Source organism: Chelonus insularis, unplaced genomic scaffold (assembly GCF_013357705.1).
Source record: "Chelonus insularis isolate UGA/USDA-ARS -01 unplaced genomic scaffold, ASM1335770v1 contig_89_pilon, whole genome shotgun sequence".
NCBI lineage: Eukaryota > Metazoa > Arthropoda > Insecta > Hymenoptera > Braconidae > Chelonus > Chelonus insularis.
In genome coordinates this window covers 285,492-301,821 of record NW_023276777.1, presented here as the reverse complement: position 1 = coordinate 301,821, position 16,330 = coordinate 285,492, and the positions used below count along the sequence as shown (strand labels likewise).

Here is a 16,330-nt window from a genome sequence, read left to right as displayed (position 1 = left end):
TGATTACCAAGCTGTCGACTTTAAGTGTTCAATTAACCTTTTCCCTCGAATACTGTAGCCATATTGGATACTGAGTAACCTACATTCGTGAGACAGACATTTCACTGCAAGCTCGGCAAAAAATTATCCGGCATCTCTTTAGTCAACGTTGCGATATTATCTTAAGAATAATCGATTTCCGATGCCTTCCTGGGCGAGAAATGAATCTGTAGGTGTTGTGTGAATGAAAAATTCATTTCTCTTACGAGATTGCACAAGTAAGAACCTGCTGAGGGCAATGTACGAGTGATCGACATGCACGTGTTTTTAAGTCTCGTGAGAGAATTAATGTGAAATCACTTCTATTTTACGATAATATGAACAACATAACATGGTAGGAATTTCAAAAATGCAACAAGAAATCTCACACGAGCAAACTATTTTATTCAACATTTTTTTCTTAATTATTATCTGCAGCATGTAACTTACGATTTTATCAGCGTGACTATAAATTACTAAGTCGTCGGTAAAATTCTGTCCCATATACCTAGAAAATTTATCATTTGTGGTATGTGTGCACGGAACTTGTCATGACATTTCGTGATAAATTTTGTAACTGTAGTGTGGATACTAATAATTAATTTGTTCGTGAATTATTTTAATAACTAACAATAATTAATCTTATCACTGAATAAATTACTTAGTCATATTGTATTTATGTGAGAAAACATCTGTAATTTTTTTTCTTCTAAAAAAAAGTATGTATCAATTCAATTTAATTAATTGTTCAATTGATTTGAACAATCATTTTTAAAAATATTCTCATGAAAAATTTTGTGATCAAATATTTAGAATTTTAACACTAATTATGAAAAATGCAAAATTCTGGACATTTACTATTTTATTTTTTGAATATTTTTCTGCTATCACAAACAACTTGATAGTTTTTTTAAATTATCAAAGTAAATTTTTTAAATTAATTTATGCCAATTAAAATAATCTAATGATAACAATAATTATTAAAAAAAACTTCCCTTGAAATAATTTTAACTCAAAATACCTTCAATTGTGTGTTGAAAAAATTATCTATAAAAAAACTAGTTATATTTAACATTATTTTTAAATTTGCCATTGAAGTATTTAGATTACTTTTTGATGTGATATTTACTAACTTTCCTACTTTTATAAAACTAAAAATTATTCATTCAACATTTACTTACACACTTGTATATTCTAAAGAAGTCACTTCATCCTCTTCTCCAATTGTTGCTAAATTACTCTGCCAGTAATAATCGTTTCCTGTGTCATCACTGTCTGAACTCGAATCAGTCTCTTCCGTCTGTCTAATATTATTGATTGTACCATTTAAATTTGATAATTTTTTATCATCTAGAATACATTCCAATGATTGATAAACCTCATCATCCTCGGTATCAACTGATGAATCAGATTCTTCAGCTCTTCTATCATGTTTTATGTCTTTCAACTGTATATCATCATTATCTTGGTACTCTCGTGCTTCTTCCCAATCATCATCAAAACTATTTACAAGCTTTCCGATTTCTTTTTCATCATTAATTAAATTGTTGCATTCTTCTTTTGATAGGTTACTATTAATATTGTTTTCACTTAGCTTTAAATCATTTGCATTGCTCTCATTAGCTTTACATTTTTTTGTTTTAACATCTTTTAATACTGAAGAATGACCAATCACTTTTGGTGAACTAGCAACACTCTTTTTTTCATTAATTTCATTTTTATTTTGCAACTTAGTAGAATCCTTAAGAGCCTTCACTGTCTTCATTTCTATAATTTCAAGAACTTTATTTGTAGTTGGTGAAGAAGACAATTCATTATTGCCAGAATAATTATTTATAATTATTTCATGAGATTTAGATTTATCACAGTCAACTTTAATTAGACTTTCATTCGTACATATTCCATTCATCTGCTTTTGATTATTATCAAAAGATCTTGATGAGGATTCGATAGGTTCTCTTTTCTTTGAACTTACTGCTTTTGATGATGCAATTTCATCCGATTCTTTTGATTCTTGCAAAAGATTCGTTGAGATTTCAACAACAGTTACATCTTTTTTACTTTCGGATTCACCTGGTTTTGATTCCAAGTTCCGTATTGGCACTGGAGGAGGTAACTCTCTCCTAGGCGTAGGAGGAGGTGGCGGAGGAGGCAATCTTTTACGTTTTAACTTTGTATCTTTCCTTGGAAGAGGTCTCGGTGGTAAAAGTGGTTCATTTGTTTCACAATTCATCTCTTGAGTTCTCTCATTAAGTAATTTTACATCCACTTGTGTAGATGCGTCATCATTTTGATTCACAGAAATACAATTAATATGATTCCGAGCTGGAAGTGGAGGTGGTACCCGAACGTTTGTATTCAAATCACTTACATCAAATTCACTGTCACCAATGATACTTTCTACAACTGAAATGTCATCTTGGATTGGACAAAAATGTGTCGAAGAATCAGCAGTTAAGAATATTCCAGGTCGAGCTTCGTGTCCGTAACTTAGTGGAGCATCTTGGAAACTCAATGGTGGTTGCAACGTTAAAGTCTCCTCGATCACGACTGTATTAGGTGCTACAACAGCAGTTATTTTTTCTACAACTGCTCCGGCTTCTCCTCTTGACTCTACATGAGTTACTGCTTCTGAGTTGGCTAGACGTTTAAGCAAATAATCTGGTGGATTTGAACAAAAGTCACGATCTAGCTGTTCAAAAGATTTTAAAAGTTCTTGTGAGGTTTCTTTAAATTGATTAATTTCTGCTTGTTGATCTTCAATGCGTTCTTTTGAAGGAGATTCAAGAGGAAGTTCCGATGTTGATATCGTTGATGTTGTAGAAAATCGATCGGAACTAGAAAATCGATCCACCACAGTTGAAAGTGAACTTCCTGTATCATCGGATGTGCTCCCATGTGTGCTTGATCCATCTTGAGATCGAGCATCTAAGTAAACCATTGCTTCCGGTGGTTCCTAAAAATGATTTTAAGTTATAAAATCGAATAATAAAGAAGAAAATATTATTATTTTTCATTAGAATAAAAATATTATAATAAATACGATAAAAAATGATGTACCTTGAGTTTAATGGCTTCCGTTGAAAGTTCTTTTGATAGTTTTCTTGGGCTTTCATTCTTAACATTACTCATACTTTTTGGTGATGAATTATAGTTGTCACGTGGAGTAGGTTTATTATTAGATGCTCGTAAACTCGATTGTGCATTCATGGATGATTCATTCCCATTCTGTTGGACTTTTTTTATCGGACTAGGATTAGCTTCGCCATCTGCTGAACCTCGAACTTGTCTCAACTTCCTTGGTGGGACTGGTGGAGGAGCAGAGGGTAATTCTGGAGGTATTTTCTTTTTTTCTGTCGCTGATTTCCGTTCGGCACTCACAACTTCCGGTTTTAATGCACCTCGATATCTTACAAGTAATTTTATCACTAGCTGGGATTCTTTTAGCTTCCTTACACAGTCTAAACGGCTCATATGCTTTACTGGCACCCCATCAATACAGAGAATCTGCAATAAAATGTTCCATAATTACTATAATTATTCAAATTTATGAAGTATTTGATTTACCTACTTTACATGTGTTTTTTAAATTAAAATATTTTATAATTAGAATGTATGTAGATATTTCAACATATTTATGAAGATGAATTATTTTTAAATCATAATTTATTGTATTATCTGTTCTTAAATCGTTTTTTAGTGATGATATTCCACATATAATCATTAGTTTTATTGACTTTGTGAATATATAATTATTTCAAAGTAATTAGGCTCATAAATATTTAAACTGTGTAAATAATTGTTTATTGATCTATAATTAAATCTCACAATAAATTCCATTGTAGTTAATATATTTTTATTTATTTTATTATTAGATATTTGATTGAGCAAATGTGAAAATATATTTATGGGAACTTCAGTTATTATTTCCTTTCATTACTATTCATTACTTTTATAAAACTTGATTATTTAACCTAATCATTTCCTGATTAAATAGTCATAAATTTAAAAGTAAAAAAAGGACATCAATTTACCTCATCTCCTTCTCCAAGTCCACCCCACGAACATTTAGCACGACTAGCTGGACTGTGTTCAGCACAACTCTGGACAAAAAGTCTTCTCACTCTTTCTGCGGTTTTATTCCCACCTTCAAACTTAAGTCCAAAGCCCAGACGTTCACCAGGAAGCCTGTAGACTTCAACTTCCTCTTCAAGGTATGTATCAACATTATTAGGTGAATTTGAGAAATCTTTCTTTCCACTCTGACCATTTCCAATTGATAATACTGTTACAAAGTTTTCAATTTTCGGTTGATTTCCCACGCTAACAACAGTGACAAATTCTTCTGATCCATTCTTCATTGTTTCCATTCTCCACTTGCTGTTTCTACTCTACCTCTGCATTTGATCTTATACTTTGTCGATATTGTATCTTGGAATGTTAAACTTTCGTTGCCACTCCCTGAAAAAAAAGCATACCAATGTAAGGTAAGTATGAAAAATTAGTGACTCTTGAATAATCACAAAAAAAAAGATAAATTGATAAGCTAATTATAAAAAAATTGCTTTCTTATATTGAATGAAGCTATTGAATTTTTTTCTAGTAAATGACTGTACTTTAATATGATAGCAAAAAATATTATCTCGATCATAATTGACATTCTTGAGGGAAAGTGTTCTATAGGAAATAGTTTGCTAAAGAATAAATATTTATGATAAAAAGATGATGTTTCAATGAAAAAACTATTTTTAATAATAAAACGAAATTGTTGGGTATAGTTTCGATTAGGGGACAATTCCGATTTGTTTTAAATTTCTCTACGTATTGACCTCAATTAGTAATAAAAATTCCCAAAAGGTTTTTGGGAAAAATACACTATAAATTGTATATAAGGGTTTCAAATTTTAATCATAATTAGCCTTTTTTTTGTGATCATACCCAAAAATGCAAAATGTATTTATTTGATGTATACATCAAGATCAAGTAAGTTCTATGTGATTTTTAATAACTATAATAATTTTTGCACTAAAAAAATGTATAGCTATAGAAACAATATCGATAGCCTTGAATTAACTATCTCCTCACTGTAAATTTTAGTGTTTTATTTCAAAACATTAAAAGTGTTTTAATATGACGTCACTCATTTGATTAACATTATCTCGATTTTAAAGCACTTAAAAACGTTTTAAAATCGAGACAATGTTAATCAAATGGGTGATGCCATATTAAAACACTTAATGTTTTAAAATAAACCACTAAAATTTACAGTGCTTAGATAGCTGTAGGAACTATTCAGATAATCGATTAACGATACACTGATAGAAGAGATTTGTAATAATAAAAGAGGCTTCTTAACTGTTAAAAAATATTCCTTTACAATAAAACGAGATTTATTTATTTATTTATTTATTATAAAATCACTAATGTGTTCATAACTAAGGCTTTTTTATTGTTATAAAATATTTCTTAATAGTTAAAAAACATTGATTTTAATAATAAAAAAAAAGTTTTTTAATAATAATAAATCTCTTTTATTAGTGTATCTAAACTTATTGCTTTAGATAGATATTTTTCGCAGTTATTTCAAACATTATCGGTTTAGCATTGTTCAGAAATTAGATTACAATAAATTTCATTTTTTGAAGTATTAATAGTCGGGCCCCTCGACGTTAGTTTAAAACACTTTAAATGCATTGAACTAAAACACTACGATTTGCAGTAAAATATTTGATTGTTCTTTATTATGATCACTTTGCAAAAGTTCTAAATATAAATCAATTCATTGTTTTTATTTAATCATTTTTCAAAAGTTTTTCTATATTAAAAACGAATTTTATGAATATGCAAATTACGACAACTTGCTCTGTAAAACTCTTTGGTATGCAATGAATTAATAATCGGATACAATATAATCAAGTAATAATGTGGGCAGTGAAATGTTGAATAACGGTAATAATAAAGTCAATTCCTAATAAGTTAACTTAAAGTGAATGAATGTAATGAAAAATTTGAATAAAACTATTTGATATTATGATAAAAATTATATTTAAAAATCATTAAATAGCACCAAGTGAGAAGATTATTTTTAATTTCAATATGAATTATGATCAATTGAATTAATCAAATAGTTATAAAAGTGTGAATATGTAAAGGAAATATTTTTATATCATGAAGTCGACTATAAATGCGTATGCAGTTGATGCGAATATTCATTAGAATAATTATCTAGCCTGTTTATTAACACTTAAGACACGTTTTTGATAACAGATCTTGCTTGTATGAAAGTTTACATTTAACTAACACGTTACAGTAGTTCCTTTTCGCGCAGTCATTTGAATTAAGTTAAGATATTTATTTTTAAAAAGGGTAATCTTATGACACCAACATCGTCTAGAGGATTTTTCTTTAAGCTCACATTAGATAATTACATGCTTTTACTTTTAATCCCATGGTTTATAATTTGATACTAACACGTGGATACATTGAATAATTGTAGTATACTATTGAACATAATTGAATCGAATTAAGCGCGAGAGAGTAAAGGTGAAAAATGTAATTAAATCAAAAGTAACAGGTGTGTTTATTTTGAAAGACTTTTTTTTACTGTTAATTAGTGCTATAGATAGATCTTATATTAGTTCTAGTAAGTGAATTTAATCGGTAGTAAAAATGATAGTGAAAATTATTTACTGTTAATGAATATTTAAAATAAATGTCATGATTGTAAATTTGTGTAAAAATATGTGAAGTAATAGCACATTTACTTTTATTACCAATACTTATTTATAACGACGGATTTCATTAGATAAATCCTTTTTTTTTAATCGTTCTTAGATTACTTGAATTTTTTTAAAAATTGTGAATTAAGAAATTACTTAATAAAAGTAATTATTGTTATTAAATGTGCAGTATTAAAGTAGCAGTAAAAAATTTAGATTGAAAGAAGGCTAGTAGGCTACAACATATATAATATAATAGAATTATATGTTGTGGTGAATAAAATGCATCTTTATCGCTGTAATATTAACATTCAAGTCGTTTTCCATACGTGAGAAAATTTTTGATGAAGATTTAAACTATTAGATAAAGATAAACTTAATATAGGAATTGTAATTAGGTTGTTGTGAAAAATTTTTCCTAAAATAAATACCAAGGTAGTTATATCATTTAAAATCTATCTGAAACGAAAATATTCTAATGCAAATGGAATTGCAAGACAGGAATCGCAAATTATAGTTGTATAAACAAAATACGTGTAGAGGAGAAGGTAAGATTATGGTCCGGTCTCTAATATGGTCCACTAATTTATTTTGCGAGCGATAATTAAACGGAGTATAATGTAATTGAGTAAAAACAAAAAGTGGCCCATAATCCTACCTTTTCAATGGGTCACAAAATAAACTAGTGTACCATATTAAAGACCGAACCATAATCCTATTTTCTCCTCTATTAATAAATATATTGATAATCAATTTGGAATCAATAAATTTTCTGTATAAGATATATAATCTCAATTTAATACTGGTAACAAGCTCCAATAACATAAAGATGGCCTGATTAGGTTTGCAAAACATTCTAATTGGAGATATTTTTTATGAAAAACAAATATCAACAAAATTAATTTCAGATGTCTTTCGTCACAAATATCTTGAAAATAAATAATGACATCGATTTTTGATTAAGTATGTTTTTTAATTTTTATTTACTAAATTTAATATCACTAAAAATCTTTAATGCTACAAAATGGGAAGCTGATTGTGTTGATAGACCAAATACACCTTGACCTATTTTCATTATTTTTTTGGTTCAGGATTTAAGGTAAGTTTCCTAATACCAACCTAATGCCTGAAACTGACCGTTATGTTTCTTTGTAAATATCTACTCAAAAAATAAATTAAGAGATTGTTTTTTAAATTACATGCATAGATTGATTCTTAAAGTTTCATCTCCAACCCAAAAAAACTTGTGAATATTTTCTCAATATTGATAAAAAAAATACTAAAGTGGTCGGTATTTGGTACTTTCACCTGAAATCAATTTAAAATACTACTTAAAAATATTTTATATTTTATAATTATTTATTGATAGTAATTATTATTGAATAAGTTAAAAAGAAATAATTATACCAAAATTAACAGAGGTTTAAAAAGAATTGAAATATAGAACATAAAATGTTGATGAGATGAAGAATATTTTATAAAATATTCTTCACCATTCTGGAGAACTTAACACATTTTTAATCCAACTTTAAGAGTTAAAAAATAAATTATTACTTATTTATATTTTATAAATAAATTCTGGTTGATCATTGATACGTATATAAATTATAAAAATATACATTATTACTGCTTGCAAATAACATTGACCAAATGCATCTGCTGAATATTAAATAGAATATGAGACCAATTAAAATTCATCAAACGGCTATAAATCACATGTAATATCACGCCATGATTTATCATTAATGTTTTTTGTCTTAGTAAATAACGAATATTAAGCTTTAATTAAAAATAAAATTACACTTATGATATAATGAGTTCAAATTAATAAATTGATTTATTTACTGATTGACACATATGAGTTGTAGCTAATAAATACAATTTTCAACAAGTAAATAATTCCATTCAATACAAACATTTATTTTTTATTGTATATAAATAAAAATGTAATGTTTACAGACTTTGAATTTATATTCAAATTCATTATTTATTTTGTGAATTGAAAAGTTAGTTTTTTTGTTGTATTTTGATCTCAAATAATATTTTGTATTACCAAGATACATTCATGTTTACGATCTTTTTTCATTGAAGAGATTTAATACATATACTTAAAAGTGCACCAATATATATTTAATGAATACGATGAATAGACTTTTCAAAAATTTACATTATAAAATCCGGTTTTACTTCAAGAGAAACATCCAATACTTTTCATCCAATATAAATTCATGGCAGGTCGAAGGTTTTTTCGCTTCGGGGTGAACGCTGCGTTGCTATGCAGTATACCACCAAGAGTTTTCACTCGTAAGTATATTATATTTATATCTACATCGATGCGTCAGGTATGTATTGATATGATCAAGTATGTGAAAGTATGCTACTGCCATCACGAACTTGAAGATGAGCCTTTTCTTACTTTGGTCATTCTTCCTTATAGCGATTTCCACTCAAGAATGCGACAAGTAGAAAGTTGATTAACCCTACGGACCAATGCTTAATAGTCAGTTCAACTAGAAGTTGAAAAGTTCCTTTTTACCTATCTTCTGCAATGAAATGTTTTCGTTTTTCATTTAAATTTTTTACTTTTTTTTATAAATAAAAAATGAACACAACAAATATTACTTTTTTAAAATAGTAAAGAAGTAAATGTTTATTTTTTTAAAATAATTTTTAGTGATTTCTATTAATTTATTGTCAAACAGTATAATTTTGAATATAGAAAAAAAATTGAAAAAAAGAGCTCTACTGCACTTTAAAAATGAATAGTTGGGTTTACAATCCTGTATTAATTTCTTATTAAATAGAAAATAGTTGAGTCTTTTTCAAACTATTAATAGTAAATCCAACTATACATTTCTCTCAGTGTGTAAGTTATCGAGTGATTAAAAGAAAAAAAATCTGCCCAAAACCTGAAATGGTGTTATTTGTGAAATTTTACACCAAGTTCCTCTTAGATTATTATGGAATTTTAATTGATAGAAATGCTTGAAATCACATCAACTGTATACTGTATTACCATAAATATAAAATTTTCTTATTTGCAATTTATAATTTGAATGCTTAATATTTAATTTTGACTAGATTGTTTATTTAATAAAAAAGTAAAGAAATATTATTTATTTTATATTACAAAAGATTCCATAAAATATATTTAATTTTTGCTAATTAATTATTAACTATAGTTGGTGAATATTTTATTTATCAAGTATTTGTTTTAAAGTAAGGTTAAATAAATTTTTAAGTAGCTATTATTTCATGTCAAATGCTCAATAATGTTTTGAAAAATATTCTCTTTATCAATTTTTTAAAATTAATATTTAATTTTCAAATAAATTTTTAGATTAAATCTATATTTTCAATAAAAAATGTGTAATTCCGTAGTTTTTCTTTATAAAATTATCGATAATTACTGCTGTTTTTCGAAGTTTCTCTTTGAAATTGCTTAACAAGTAGTTATTTCGTTTTTTTATAATTATCTGCAGTGTGTAAGTTTTTAAAATTAAATAATACAAGTGAAAAATAAGCATTATCTCATTACGCAAATGTGTAATCCTGCATTTTTTTTTATTTATTTTTTTTTTAATAATCGATGACTTAGTTTTATTTCAATTTCATTCTATTGATGACAGGAGCATCGTATTTTGAAAAAATTCATAATATTAATCAACGAATTAATTAAATAATCACTATTAAATATTTAATTAGTTAAAAATATTTTAGATTCTTTTGATTTATGTTTGTTTAAAATTATCTAGCTTTTATAGCTAAAAATAGGGTGGACCCCACTTCCGAATAATTACCATTATCTATAGTTAAATAATCCAATTAATAATTAAATTCACGGATCATTCTTTAATTAACTAATGGTGCCTATTCAATAAAACAATCTATTAATATTAGTAACGTGTTTCACTAATGAAAAAAGATTAAAAATTAATAATTCATTCATCATGACAAACATTCATCTCAAAGGTGAAAATATCCTAAACAATATGTAAATAAACAAAAGTTATCTCTAACTTTCCAACAATCATGACCAACCAGCACATTTTAATATTACCATATGTCGAAGTTAATCATCAATAACGGTAGGTCAAATGTTAACGTTTTAAGGTAGGATTAATATAAGTAAGCCACACACATTTTCTATGAATTTTCGAGAAAGGGAAGAATAAAAACAAGTTTTCCCACGCAAATAGGTGAATCAACTCCTCAACAAAAAAGACGATTTTCTGGAAATATTTAAATATTTTTTAATTCAACTCCATGTGAGATCTTACGTCCAAGGAGAAATGGAGATGAATTAAATATAAGCAATCGAGTAACGGAATTTATAGCCTCAGGCTAAGTGACCGAGTATGTACGTATTTCCAATGTAAAAGAACTTTGCACCAATAAAGCTGCTTACTTAAAAAATATTGTGTAAGTTGAATTAACTTTATTTCTAAATAAGGAACAAATTATTTCAGTCATCTAAGAAATGAAAAAGTTAACTGCATTTACAGTAAGTTGATTTACACATTATTAAGTTTATTTCCTTCAGTAAATCATGATAAATTCACTTCAAGAAAATCTGAATTACTAGAAAAAATATTTACTCATTAAAATTATCTTAAAAAACTCTGTCATTATGATGACTACTTATTGATATCATAAGTATCTAAGTCTAAAAATTAGCTACTGATTTAATAATTAAATAATTTATTGAATGAATAGAAAAAAATTGATGTGTTGATGATGTTCATGGCATAAAATTATTCAGTTTAATGCGAAAATTTATTGGTTTATAAAAAAAGCAATTTAAAAAATTGGTAAAAGATGAAAATTATTATAACTTTATGACACATATTATGAGTAGTCTGATCGTCCTCAATATCCGCTACATCGTAGCAGAGAGCTCACTTTGTAATCAGTGCAATGTGAGGTGCCGTTGGAGCAACTAACTTGAATGCAATCTTTATTTACCATCAGTTGATGATTGGTCTAGTTTACTTCTTGAATTATTCTAAAAATTTAGTTGACCGATCAATGGAATAAATGTGCTGGATCATCTTGGAAATTGTGTTCGATTCCATCGACTGGAGTTAATTTTCTTGACTATTTAACATTGTATTTTAGTCGATAAAGAATGCATTTCGTTACTAATTATCTATCCATTGAGCTCAATAATTTATTCCCTTGTAAGTATTTTTATAAATAAGCTAAAAAAAATTTAAAAATAATTTCTCCAGATGTATTAAAAAAATTTACCAATAAAAAACATCTTAAATATTTTACTGAGAAAATTGAAATAAATTTCAATATTGTGAGTTAACAAGTGTATTGTTTTATTCTTCTGCAATTCTTATTACTTTAGGTATTACTATATAATTAAATTATAATCAAATACATCTATACTATGATAGACTACTTATAAATTAGTTTTAATTAAAATTTTTTAATGAATGAAAAATATATATCATTATAAAATTTCATGGACAATATTATATTATTGATGTTTTCATCGTTACAACTATAATATAACTAATTATTTACAAGGATAGAATGATGCAAATATATATTTTATGAAACAGTTAACATAATTTTTTTTTATCAACGAATCTAAATTAAGACTTGAAACTTTATTCGCTAGAAAAAAGTTATACAATCTGTAAGATGTTTCCTTGTTCTAAATCTGAAGAATTTACTCTACAAATATTTCTTTACATCAGTGATAATTCATGGAAATTTTGATTTTTCTGTTAAAAATTGCGAAATAGGTTAATTACTTCATATATTTAATTCGAAGTTTGAAAATTAAATAATTAATTCAAAAAAGTTTCTTTTCAAACTCGAAAAAATATACAAATATATGCAGAATATTTTTTGGAGCATTACAGTAATAAGGAGTAATCCAAGTCTGTCAGCTATTCAATGAGCAAAATCATGTCATTATTTATTTTTAATTAAGATACTAAATAATTAACAATAGTTTATGAACAAATAAACTTTTTTAAGATTTGTTTTCTTTTAATCAGAATACAAATTAGCATTAATTAAATGTCATGACTTTTGGAGATAGAAAGCAAAAAGTGCTAATTACAATCAATTTGTCTCAATGAATTTTTAATCTCCACACTTGTCGAAACGTATTGACTGGACTATATCAATACATTAATTCTAATTATTCCTTTCTCATTTTTAATAGTCAATCAAAAAATAGGAACTACTTAGGTCGTGATCATGAAATTTAATAATAGATAATAACTCGCAATGTGATATGAAATAAAATCAATTTTATTGCTCTAAAATAAAATTTAAAATTAATTTTTAGTCATTTTTTAAGCAATTCGCATTAAATTGATATTCTTTGACCTATATCAAGGTCACTCTAATTTACTTTTGATTAAAACCTTGAAAATCATTCCGCATCTCAAATGAACTAATTCTTCTAAAACATTGAATCAATCCAGCAAAATAATTTTCAATTAAATTTCCTCACTGTTACAAACATTCTTCAGTATGTCTATTATGTAATGATTTTGATATAACTTTAATTAAAGAACATATAAACTCATTCATAGCGTAAACTTTTAAACATTGCATTACATTGGTGAAAGGTGTGTACGCACATTTAAAATTTTGTCAAAGTTGAATTGAAGGATGAAATAATCAATTCTCACGACTGTACATCCGTTCTAATTTTGAGCTAAAATCTTAGTTGATTGTTATTACATATTCATTTGTCCACAAATTTGTGGTATTTTCCCACCAATAAAAGTGTGTATTGAATACTCTCGCGAACGATACAATAAGAAGTTATGTAATGACGATACGCTCTCTGACGCGCTTCGAAGCTTTTGATAGCGCGTTCTATTTAGCATATACCGATTTCTCGCCAACAAACTATCATAGAAACTATATTTATTTATAAATAAAAAAATTTTTGAAATAAAATAAAAACACTGACTTGAATTTCTATTAATTTAATTGATTTATGTTATGTGACATGTATTTGTACATGTCATAAACAATTTATACGTTGACTGAAATGTTTGAACCGATAGGATTCGATCGAGTCCACTTGTTTCTGCTCTAAAACTTTCACCTTATTGAGATTGATTGCAACTGTAATCTCACATATTCGAGAAGGAAAGAATTAACGAATTGGTCATGGAGTCTTGAGGAATGTTGATGTGTATATAATTTCGTTTAAAGTTTGCACCTTTATTTTAATTAACTATTTATGTCTCACGAAGAGAAAAAGAATATTATTGTGATTGCAGTTCATTAATATCCCGTTGACCTCTACTTCATGCAATCTCATGAGTTCTCGTTAAAGGTGTCGAACGACCTTAAAATCTATTTAATCGGTTTACAAAACATCCAGTAATGAATATACTAAAAAACAATTAATTTTTTAATATTTTGTTGTAATAAAATTGATTTTACTGTAGAAAAAAAAATTTATTTATTTATTTAACATAAAAATAAAAAATAAATGAGAACGAATTTATTATTCGAAATAAATTTCAATGAATAATATTATTAATGAAAACATTTTAATCCATCATTCATTTTTTAGAATTAAATAATGAACAGTTTTAATATTAATATAAAATGTAAATATGAATGAAAATACTTTTTTAATTAAATTGAAACAAGAATAAAAATTAATTTTAATATTTAAAGGAAAAGTTACTATTAATTACATAAAAATATCTAGTTATAAATAAATAAATAACTCACATCATTGACTTGTGTTTAATAATAAACTTTTATACCATTTGCATCATTCAAATATGTTAATATGACTTGTGTATTTACCGTTACTGAAACATTAAAAAAATGTATGCAGAAAACAGCGGGTAAACGAATCAATAAGTATAAAAAAAAATATCCGTTTAAAAGTTATGCACATTTTTACCTAACGTGTCAAGCTAATACGTGATCTCGTCAGGAAGATCATGCAACAATACCGATGACGTTTATCGAAGCCATAAATTATCACTGTCATTCACAAGATCATTTTTATATTTTATTTTTCCTATTAAAAAAAAGAATTATAGCAACAAAATACTCGTATAATTATTTAAAAGAAAATAATAAATAAACTTACCAGTAATTTAAATGTCAACTTCACATCTGGTGGTTTTTTGCAAAAGAAATGTCCTCACAGTGGCTCAGTATTCCAATATTTCCCAACAAATATGTATAGTTTCCAAAACAGTGGCAAAATAAACAAGATAAATCATGAGAATGAATATAATTCACTCGAATAAGTTGAAACATACGCGAGAATGGACATCCATTCAGAAGAACGCACGTCGGTGAACTGGTGGCCCACCGGTAGACCGACTTTCTTCCATGCGGCGAATAGTCTCTTTGATTACAAATACTGTGGTCTTTCACAGTCCCGTCTCCCCGCAGTTGAGTACGAGCGCGTGCATCAGCTCCTGGTTGTCCCCCACTAATTCTTCCACGGGGACCATCTTCTAGTCTTCTCTCCTTTCGATACGAAAAAAGTCGACAGAAGAAGTCTACAGGTTAGAATCTGCAGAGTGGTACAATGTGTCCTACTAAACATAACTGAGACTTACCTATACACAACATTTTCCTTAATGTCCTATATTATCCCTACATTGACTTTCCATAACGATTATCATAGCGAAGAGACTGCAGTGCTTGAGCCAAGTCAACTTGTTGTTGCCCCAGGGTATGTCTTTATGTTTTTATCTAATTTGTGAGACGGTTAAACATCGTGGAATTATTAAAAATGCGGTTAAAGAAAGCTCATAAGTATGGGAAAATGTTTTAGATGTGTATCAAACATGTAAAAGATGTTTATGTAAATTTTTGGAATAATACATTTTTAATTATGATTGAAATTGTGTTTTTATTGGCAGTTTATCAAGTTAAGTATTTTATAATTAGATTTTTTCTAGAATCAATTATTTAATTATTGTATGATTATTGATAGTTAAATATTAGAGTTATGTTTCAATAAAATAGATTTTTTTAATTTGTTTCAGTAGTAGGGGAAGGTAGGGTAAAGTGGAACACCACGACAAAATGTAAATTAACAAATTATCCATTATATTAAAAATTTTTAATCATTTTTAATGCATTAATAAATTGAAAAATTGATAAATAAAAAGTGCAAGAAGCGTTTTTAAACTTATTTTAATAAATGTGTACATTTTTTCGAGCGTTCCACTTTATCCATCCTTTCCCTACATTCCGCACTTATTTTCGTAATATCCCCATACTAAAAAGTAGTTTTTTTAAACGAATCAGTGAATAGTCATTGATTTACAGTGATTTCTACTGATTCAGTGTAAGAAAATCCAACTGTTTAAAAACTCTAATTTTCAGTCGAATAAAAGACGTGCCAATAATCCTTTTTTCTTTCTCTTTAACGCAAAATCTGAGTGGGTACGAGGATTAACTGAATAGTAATCAACCGAATGTTTATATTATTAAGAATTGCGTTATTAAAAAACGCAAAATAATAAAAGTAAAAATATAAGAAAATACTTAACACCAATATGAGATTGTATTTAAAATTCTGAAAACAAAATGTACATTTTACAAAAAATGTATAAATATGAATG

At 27.0% G+C, this 16,330-nt stretch overlaps 1 protein-coding gene across 1 annotated transcript in view; it reads right to left on the bottom strand.

The window, feature by feature from the left end:
• The window catches only part of bbg (big bang), a 60,372-nt gene extending 45,292 nt beyond the window's left edge, over positions 1-15,080 (bottom strand). The window contains exons 1-4 of the mRNA XM_035091900.1: positions 14,836-15,080; positions 4,053-4,479; positions 3,079-3,525; positions 1,200-2,974 (exon numbers count right to left, since the gene is read on the bottom strand). Of these exons, the coding sequence (XP_034947791.1) occupies positions 1,200-2,974; positions 3,079-3,525; positions 4,053-4,388 (2,558 nt within the window). The 5' untranslated portion in view covers positions 4,389-4,479; positions 14,836-15,080. The remainder of the gene's footprint in view (positions 1-1,199; positions 2,975-3,078; positions 3,526-4,052; positions 4,480-14,835) is intronic.
• Positions 15,081-16,330: the final 1,250 nt, after the last annotated feature.